Source organism: Talpa occidentalis, unplaced genomic scaffold (assembly GCF_014898055.3).
Source record: "Talpa occidentalis isolate TD23 unplaced genomic scaffold, MPIMG_talOcc4v2.1 talOcc4.7, whole genome shotgun sequence".
Lineage (NCBI taxonomy): Eukaryota > Metazoa > Chordata > Mammalia > Eulipotyphla > Talpidae > Talpa > Talpa occidentalis.
Genome location: NW_023605083.1, coordinates 109,686,174 through 109,696,086, shown reverse-complemented (window position 1 = coordinate 109,696,086; position 9,913 = coordinate 109,686,174). Strand labels below are relative to the sequence as shown.

Here is a 9,913-nt window from a genome sequence, read left to right as displayed (position 1 = left end):
AGAGTCTCGAGCCCCGCTGCGGGGTGGTCAAGGGCCCGCTGCCCTGGGCCAGACACCCCGTGGTCTCCCGGCAGATGGCCGCCTTGCCCCATCCTGCTCAGGCTTACCCTGCCCTAGCCCCTGGGGTGCATCAGCTGTCATTCGCCTGGGGGTCCTATCTATTGGCTTCATCTGAGTTGGCAGCCCCTCCCCTGAGCCCCTCTCCTTCTTCCAGACACCTGGCCCCTCCAGGGCACTTGCTTGAGAGGCTGCCTGTCTTTGTTTCCCGTGTCAGTAGTGGAAAGAGCACTGGCCTAGTCATCCAGACCCACATTCAGCGCCCTTTTGTAGGGGACGTTGGAGAATAGACCTCACCTCTCTAGGATTCAGTCTCCTCAAGTACAAAATGGGGGTAACGCCACCACCTTCACAAGCTTGTCATGGGGATTAAATAAATGCACCTGTTATGCCGTAGATACTCACTAAACTAGTTGACTCTGAATCCTCAAGCCACTCTTCCCTTCAACCCCCCGTCCCCTTCTCTCGCTCTCCTAGGCTCGGGAGGTATCCAACCAGATTGCAGGCTACCTAAACGAGGAGGGTGTCCTGGATCAAGACAGGTCCCTGTTCTTCATGCAGTGGGGCCAAATCTTGGACCACGACCTGGACTTTGCCCCTGACACTGAGCTGGGGAGCAGTGAGTACTCCAAAGCACAGTGTGACCAAGACTGTATCCAGGGAGGCAACTGTTTCCCCATCATGGTAGGTTCCCAAAGTTGTATGTCCCCAACAAACCCCTTGCCACCCGGATGTGGTGGACACTCCCAGTTAGGGTCTCTTGGTGGATCATGAAAACTGATTTGATAACCTCCCGCATTTATCCATCCAGCCTCTCATCTGGGTGTTTAGTAAGTAGACACTAATCATCTATTTCATGGCAGCCAGGGCTCTAAGAACTGGAGAGTCAAAGGTGAATAAGACATTGTTCCCTCCCTCAAGGACAAAGGGCCTGTGTGAGAAAGGCACAAATACCCTCTAATGGCAAAATTGGGAAGCTCTGGGGATGGCCGTCTATGTCCCTGGCCCAGCTACATGGGCATAATCTGGGGACTTATTCAAAATGCAATATCAAGCCCCTTCCCAGACAATGGGAAACAAAATCTACATTTTATCAGGCTCCCACAGTAAAGTTGGTGGAACCCAGCCGTAAGTAACCTGGAGTCTGGGATGGCTACTTCCAGAAGGAACTGATGGATGGATCAGAGTGTGCAGCAGGAATTTGTGGGAATTTCCAACAGAAAGGGGAGGAAGGTACAATAATGGACCTTTTCTTTTTCTTCATCAATTTAACAGTCAGAGGGTGATTTCTTCACTCAAATAACAAATCAAGGCTCTTATTGGGGTATAAAGGGTGTGCGCTGTGGAGGAAGAACAGTATGGATCTGAATCTCACATCTTTCCTTTCCCATTTTTAAGTTCTAGGGCAAGTTACTTAATCTTTCCGAGTTGCAGTTTTCTGTAAAAATGGGAATGAATTGTCTGTCTTACAGGGTTTTATGCCTGGCACATGGTAGGTCCAAGATAAACAAGTGGCAACTGTTAATACTAGTAATTATTAACAAACACTTTCCTATCCCATGTCCTGCTTCCCTGTCCGGATCTCAGGACTTCCTCCCCACTGAAGTTTTGGAGCCCTGTCTGTGAAAGCTCAAGTGATTCCTCTCAGCCCTTTCTCAGATGGGGTGTGATAAACGTCCGGGTTTGGGGCCCAAGCTATGGCGCATCAGCAAGAGGCTTCTGGAGTGGTTCGAGTGTACCCATATCTGGTACCAGGTTTCCAGGAGGGCACCATTGACATTTTTGTCAGCTGCATCCAGACCCATCCTGGGGCCTAGTTGTGCCTCCCTGCCCAGTCACCCTCTCCCATCTCTCTGCAGTTCCCACACAACGACACCAAGGTGCAGACACAAGGGAAGTGCATGCCTTTCTTCCGAGCCGGCTTCGTCTGCCCCACGCCGCCTTACGGGTCCCTGGTCCGAGAGCAGATCAACGCTCTCACCTGCTTCCTGGACGCCAGCTTAGTATATGGGCCTGACCCCAGCCTGGCCAGCCGCCTCCGCAACCTCAGTAGCCCCTTGGGCCTCTTGGCTGTCAACCAGGAGGTCTCTGACCATGGGCTGGCCTACCTGCCCTTTGACAACCAGAAGCCGAGTCCTTGTGAGTTCATCAACACTACTGCCCGCATGCCTTGCTTCCTGACTGGTGAGTATAGTCTGGGAATAGGGGTTGAGGGTGGGGAGGCGAAGACAATGGATTTATTTATACTGGGGACTGAGAGCAGAGGGAGGCCAGAAAAACTTCACAAGGCCACTGGGCAGAGGCCACTGGCCAGCTTCTAGGGAGGCTGTACAACTATTCCTTCTTTGCAATCTCTGGAAAAATGCACACCCAGCCACCACTGTCTCTGGCACAGGTCCAGGACCGGCAGAAGGGCCCAGATGAATACAGAATCTAAGAACATGTGTTCACTGTAAAAAAAAAAAAAAAAATGTAATTAAGTCCAGAAAAGCACAAAGAAAATCCACATAAATCCCACCACCCACATCTAATCATTCTTAACATTTGAATGTCTATCTTCGCAGTACTTTTTCTATCATAGATACAGTTCTGTATTGTTTTTACATAATTGGGGCCACACTATAATTAATCCTCTATAACCTTCACTTAACAGATCACATGTCATTAACTCTTCTTCTACCTCATAATCTTTAATGGCTGCCTGGTATTCCATGACATGCATTACCATATTTATTTCATTGACCCTATTAGGAGATATGTAAGTGATTTCTAGTTTTTCTATGGTTTTCTATTTTTGTAGAGGTAATGAACATCCTTATTGATAAATCCGAGTGCTCATTTTTAATAAATTGAATAAGGTAACTCCCTAGAGGAGAAATTCCAGATTTAAAGGAATGTATTTTTTAAAGGCTTTTATAAACTTGCCACAAAGCCCCCACACCCTACGGCCTGTGCACAAACAAAGCTATTCTGTTCATTCAGAGGCTTATGCCCTCACTTGGCTTGTGGAGGCCTTCCTTCTTCCAAAAACTCCACTCTCCTGGGACAGCCCCCGTCATGTGGCAGAAGGCGAGTCCATAAGCCAAGATCCCTTAGTAGTTCTCTCGATCCTGCGTCCACACACGCCTATGTCAATCCAAACACAAAACCGAGCGCTTCCGTGTTTCCTGCTAAAATCTCTAGAAAGACCAAGCACTGTGAGTGTTATAAACTTTCCTGAGAATTAGAGGACACAAGGAGACCCCCGTGAAACGCCCATCTCTTACTATTTAACTGAACTCCCTCCTTTCTCCTCTCTCTCCTGATAGCCCCCATTTCTGTTTCTCTCCCTTTGCTACACAGAGAAATTCTACCCTCAGGCCTCCCGTCCTCAGCCTTGCATTCCTAAAACCTCCCAAGTTGCTCCACACAGTAAAGTCCCTCATTTATGTACATTGCCATCTTCAAAGGCAATTGGGGTTGCAATTAACATATGTTTACTGTTTAGCATGTCACCCTAGTCTTTACCACTGCCTGGTGAGATGGCCTTATTGTCCTCATTTTCACAGATCAGACTGAGGCTCAGAGATGTTAAGTAACTTAGGAATCCCCGCCATGATTCCTCTCTACCTGACTTGCCTTAAATTAACTGAGAGGAGGAGGGGCTTGGGAGAGGGCCCCTTTGGGGGCACCGTCACTTTTTGTGCAGATTACCGGGTTCAAAGGACCTCTGAGGGACCCACCTTCCTGCTGTCTGGGCTTCCAGGAGATTCCCGAGCTTCAGAGCAGATCCTGTTGGCTGCTTCCCACACCCTCCTGCTCCGGGAGCACAACCGGCTGGCCAGAGAGCTGAAGAAACTCAACCCTCAGTGGGACGGAGAGAAGCTCTACCAGGAAGCCCGGAAGATCCTGGGGGCCTTCATGCAGGTGGTGGGCCCAGAGCCCGGCTGGCTTCTGACCCTGCCTGTGCCCACTACTGGCTGCCCGGCTGCGTCCTCTCCTTCCCCTTGCACCGCCCTCCCCCTTCCCCTCCTCTGCTGCAGCTCTCCCATTGTCTCATTTTTTAAAAATCCTCCTTGCTTCTTCAGCTTCTCTGCCTCAAAATGAACCCCTGAATTCAGAGGGTTGAAGAGTCACTCACTAGTTACTCGGTGCCACCCCTGGGACGTGAGCACCCAGGCACTCCTGGGACTCACAGAGCTGTTATTTTGGTTATTTTGATTGGCTTCTTGTAAGTTCACTCCACCTAACTCAAAGGCATAATCAGTAGCTGATCAGAAAAAACTTAGAAAGATTGATATGTTATTATTAACCACACATGTTTTTAAACACTTTTTTGGAAATAACTGTAGATTCTCAAGATGTTATAAAAAAAACAAAAACAAAAACAAAAAAAACATGCACCAGCCTCCCCCAGCTCACATTTTACAGTTCTGATACAATATCCAAAGCAGGAAGTTAACATTCATACAAAGCTTAGAGCTTTTTCAGATTTCACCAGTTATACATGCCATCCTCTGTGTATGCCGTGTCTGTGCAATTTTATCACATCTGTAGCTTCATGTAACTGCTACCACGGTGAACATACTTAGCTACCATCAGCACAAGACTCTCTCCTATCCTTTAATAGTTTATCCACCCTCCCCTTCCTAACCCCCAAGGCCCTGGAAGCCACCAATCTGCTCTCTCTCTATGTTGTTGTATTTCTTCCCAATGCGACATAAATGAAATCATGCATTATGTATCCTTTTGAGACCAGTTTTACATTCAGCATAATTTCCTTGAGGTTCAGCCAAATTGTTGCATATGTCAATAGTTCCTTCATTTTTGTTGCTGAGTAGTATTCCATGGTGTGTCTAACCATTCACCTATTGAAGGACGTTTGGCTACTTTCTAGTTTGGGCTCTTATGAATAAAGCTGCTGGAAACACTCATGTATAAGTTATTGCATGAAAATACCTTTTGGTTTCTCTGGGATATATATCCCAGAGTGTAGTTGCTGGGTCACATGGAAAGTTCATTTTTGGAACTGCCAAACTATTTTCCAGAGTAGCTATACCATTTGACATTCCTGCCATCTGTTTTTTCCCCCCTAGAAGTTTCATAGTTTTAGGTTTTACATGTAAGTCTGTGATTCGTGTGGGGCCCTACTCTGGTATAGAGTGTGTATATTCTTGTATGGATGTTTGGGTCAAGGTTCATTTTTTGGCCAGCTGCTGCAGCACCACTTGTTAAAGAAGTTTTCATCTCTTGTCTATTGACTTGCTTCTGCTCCTTTGTCAAAAATTATTTGAGTATTTTTATGTGACTCTGTGTCTGGGTTTCTATTCTATTCCACTAATCTACATGTGTGTTCCTACACCAGTGTAGTTGGGCCTCAGCAAAGATTGGAGCCTGAGACTGGAAATCATCTGGCTCTGCCTCCCCCCTTATCGGCTCTTCTCTCCACTTCTCCATTGTTTCCCCCTCTCCCCCACCACACCCCCACCACACCCCCACCCTGCTCGCAGATGGGTTTTCTCTGCTTTTCTGCACATGGAAAAAAATGATCACACATGAGTCCACCTGCCCTCTCAGATCCAGCACCATATGAAACAGCCTAGAATAAATGCATCTAAAATCTAAATCCCTGCAAGAATCTGGCTAACCAGCTTGGACTGGTCCCATAGCTGGGCCAGTCCACTGTGGTCAGAGGCGGAGTCTGTCTCCTGCTGCATCCCTCAGCCTGGGGAACAGGCTGCTAATTCCCAGGATAACAACCCCACAGCCTGTACCACTGAGCAAGGCAGAGCCAACCTAAGAATAAAACAGTAGGAAGGACCCATGAGTACAATAGAATATTACACACATTCAATTACATAAGAATTGTGAGCAAGGGAAAATATGTGAAATGGTGAATGAAAAGGCAGAACACAGACTTTGCATCCTCTAGGATTATAACTATGTAATAATATGTTCATTATATACAGATTAGAAAGAATAAAAACTGGTGGCATGACTTTCTTTTTTCAAAATCTTTTCTATTTATATTCATTCATTATATTCATTATTTTGCATAAGACAAAAGTAGAAACTAATCTCTCCATGGTACAGGCTTTTTTCTGGAAGTGGAGATTAGATGAACGTCCTTTGTTATTATTCTGGCATTCACTGTTCCTCTTGCCTGGCCTGTAGGGGGAAAGTTTAGTAACATGGCATTGTGCTATTAAAGTGCCACCCCAGAAATGTCACTTCAGCTTTAAGTTCATAAACTTAGAGCAAAGACAGTAAAGAGAGCATTTCTCGGGCCTCCCCGGTGGCGCAGCGGTTGAGCGCTGGTTTGCGAAGCTGCCCGCAGCCTCTGCAGCGCCGGTTCCATCCCCAGCTGCTCCCCGGCCACTGGAGAAGGGTCCCACATGCGCAGACCTCTCCTGCCGCCCGCTGCTCCCCTCAGCAGTGTACTTCGGTCCTTCTGCCTGCTCTGCTCCCTGCTCTGGCTCTGGTGAATTCTCTCACCCTCCCGCGCTTCTGACTGTACCCAGTGCTTGTATAAATAAATAAATAAATAAATAAATAAATAAATAAATAAAATATTAAAAAAAAAAAGAGAGCATTTCTCAAGTGTCAAATTCAAATGATTAGTAGAGCCCATCCGTGTAGAAACAAATCATGATAGCTCAGCAGGAGAATCAATTAGTGATGTCTGCCATTGCGATAGGAAGGGAACCTGTGGACACATATGCCATCCAGTTGCTATGCTTGATTTTTGGTTGCTCATCCCTCTTGACTGCATTTCTCTCCACCCTCTTTTTGCAGAGGTTTTTGTCTTCTCGACTCATCTTGTGTGACTTGTTTCTCTTTCCAGGTTATCACCTTTAGGGACTACCTACCCATTGTGCTAGGTGATGAGATGCAGAAGTGGATCCCTCCATACCAAGGCTACAATGAATCTATAGATCCTCAGATTTCCAATGTCTTTACCTTCGCCTTCCGCTTTGGCCACTTGGAGATCCCCCCCACTGTGTCCCGCTTGGATGAGAATTATCAACCATGGGGTCCAGAACCAGAGCTCCCCATTCACACCCTCTTCTTCAACACCTGGAGGATGGTCAAAGATGGTATGTCCTTTCAGGGAAGTGCCACCACCTGGCTATCTCACTCTGCAGCCTCCTTCTGGGGACCTGGCTTGGAAGCCATACTCCAAGCACTTGTGTGTGACACTGGGCAAGTAAATGTACCCCAGTTTCCTCATCTGTGAAATGGGGACAATAAGACAAATCTTATCTCACTAGGATTTGCAAAAAAAATTAAATGAGATACACTTGTAGAACCGCCCACAATGGTTCTGACATACTGGAGGTGGTCAATAAATATTGATTATTATATCTTTCCTCCTCTGACCTGTGGGCACTTGAGTTTTCCCTACCTCAGGTTTTTATGATTTCTCTGAAAGAAATGACTCTTTTCTGCTCTCCTCCAGAGCTTCCTTCTTCATTAAATGCCAACAGTGGGGAATAGCTCCCCTAACTCCCTGGGCTGTGCTGTGCTGAGACTGACTTTACTTAAGGCTTAACAAAATCAAGGCTGTGACTTCTCTTCCCATGCTCCTCAGGGGGACACGTGAAAGGAAAAGCGCCAACTTTCTGAACTAGAACTCGAAAAACCCTGAAGCTTATGTGTGCTATCATCCTACCAATGGCCCTATCTTCCACCCCAGGGTGGGTAGTCTAGACTGTCACCCCACACTGTCCCCAGAACCCCTGCAGCTGCAGGAAGCTCTTCTCTCCTCTTTCCCACCCGAGAAGTTCTTTTGGCCCTACTTTCACCTAAGAGGAAATGTCTGGTGGGGGGAGGGCTCCTCTCTTCCCCCTCCCCCAGCATGGCCTCTGAGTCTCCCTTGCAGGTGGAATCGACCCTCTGGTGCGGGGCCTGCTGGCCAAGAAGTCCAAGTTGATCAACCAGAATAAAATGATGACAGGAGAGGTGCGTAACAAGCTTTTCCAGCCCACTCACAGGATCCATGGCTTTGACCTGGCTGCCATCAACATACAGCGCTGCCGAGACCATGGCATGCCCGGTGAGTGGGCCCAGGGGCTGGCAGGCTTGGGAAACTTTTAGCTACTTTCTGGGGCCCCAGGGGACTCTATTCTATAGCCCTGAGGATCTGATCAGTTCTAAAACAGAAGGCAGGGGTGCCCATTTCCAAAACTCACTTTACTCATCTGTGAAACGGAATCTTCTATTCTTCCTAGTGCAGAGATGAGAGGACTCATCTGGTACTGTCTGCAAAAGAACAAGGAATCAACAACTGATTTGTAAAACCAGCTGAAAAGTCTTGAAAATATTAAGAAAAAGATAATAGAGAGAAACTGATGACTCTGGCACTGTTCAGCAATGTCAATTTTGGTTAAGAGCCGGACTGCTGAGATCAAATCCCAGCTGTTCCATTTCAATTTATGTGACCTTAGGGAAGTTACTTAACATATCTGTTCTTCAGTTTACATATGTGAACCACATAACCGATTAGCCCTCTGGAGACTGAAGTGCCACAGATAAAAAGTAGTAGGTCCCTGCCTCCCTGTCCCAGAGGCTATGATTCCAGACTTTCTGGGCTGATGGCGCTGTAGTGGGCATGTCCTGGGGGTGGAGGGGGGGTGGCGGGCTATTCTGAGAAGTCCTTGGGATGAAAAACTTCAGCATCTCCAACCTAGGGTACAACTCCTGGAGAGGCTTCTGTGACCTGTCACAGCCGAAGACCCTGGAGGAGCTAGATGTGGTGCTCAAGAACAAGTTGTTAGCTACGAAATTACTGGATCTCTATGGGACCCCTGACAACATTGACATCTGGATAGGGGGCACCGCTGAACCCCTGGTAGAACGGGGTCGAGTGGGGCCTCTCCTGGCCTGCCTCCTGGGGAAGCAGTTCCAGAAGATCCGTGATGGAGACAGGCAAGTGAAAGCTTAGCAGGGACGGCAGGGAAAGGTAGACGAGGGCAGGGGAGGATAGGGGAGGGTGGGAGATGATAAGGGAGGGAAGAGGAGGGAATGGGGGGGCAAGGGAGGGCCCAAGGTGGGCATTGCAACATCTTGAGGACTCAGTATATTTTCAGTGGCCTCCTTCCTTCCCCTTTGACTGAGTGGGGAGAGACCAACCACTGGGTTGCATGGAGAGACCCTATTTGTGTCCCTGCAGGTTCTGGTGGGAGAACCCTGGGGTCTTCACTGAGAAGCAGCGGGACTCTCTGCGGAAGATGTCCTTGTCACGCCTTGTCTGTGACAACACCCGCATCACCAAGGTTCCACTGGACCCATTTCGGGCCAACAACTACCCTCAAGGTTTTGTGGATTGCTCAGCCATCGACAAGCTGGACCTCTCACCCTGGGCCTCAGTGGAAAGTTAAGGGCCTGGGCCTCACAGCCTCCCACACTGTGCAGTAGAGCTTCCTTTGGTCCATGATGTCATTTCAAGCAAGTTCAGTGGCCTGGTACCTTAGTGCTCCACACCCTAGCCCCAGCCCTTCTCTTCAGCTAGGTCTGTCTACACTCGCCGCACGTATCCCTCACTCAAGCTCAGGCCAGCCACCTGGGCCTTTCAGATCTTCCACTGAATCCACTGCCTGCTCCCCATCCCCTCTGCCTGTGCGAGTCCTTCTTTCTACCAGGACTAGACCCTCTGAGAGGCCCTTCCAGTCTAGCCTGCCAAATGTCACCCATCTTCTCCCTGAACAAGTCTTGCCTGAAGCTGAGGCTGAGGCTGGGGCTGTGGGGGCCTCTGCTCACTTATGTCTCCTCTGTCTTCTCCAACTGGATTGTAAGCTCCTTGAGCAGGAACAGTGACTGCTTCCCAGTGTCTCCGTGGCACCCCTCATGTTGCTCAGCACACAGTAAATGCTCAATA

General features: G+C 48.2%; 1 protein-coding gene across 1 annotated transcript in view; it reads left to right on the top strand.

Annotated features, from left to right (window-relative positions):
* Positions 1 to 9,913, top strand: part of LPO (lactoperoxidase) — a 17,948-nt gene extending 8,035 nt beyond the window's left edge. Inside the window, exons 6-12 of the mRNA XM_037492463.1 lie at positions 535 to 741; positions 1,917 to 2,241; positions 3,803 to 3,963; positions 6,881 to 7,133; positions 7,919 to 8,092; positions 8,727 to 8,964; positions 9,209 to 9,913. Of these exons, the coding sequence (XP_037348360.1) occupies positions 535 to 741; positions 1,917 to 2,241; positions 3,803 to 3,963; positions 6,881 to 7,133; positions 7,919 to 8,092; positions 8,727 to 8,964; positions 9,209 to 9,416 (1,566 nt within the window). The 3' untranslated portion in view covers positions 9,417 to 9,913. The remainder of the gene's footprint in view (positions 1 to 534; positions 742 to 1,916; positions 2,242 to 3,802; positions 3,964 to 6,880; positions 7,134 to 7,918; positions 8,093 to 8,726; positions 8,965 to 9,208) is intronic.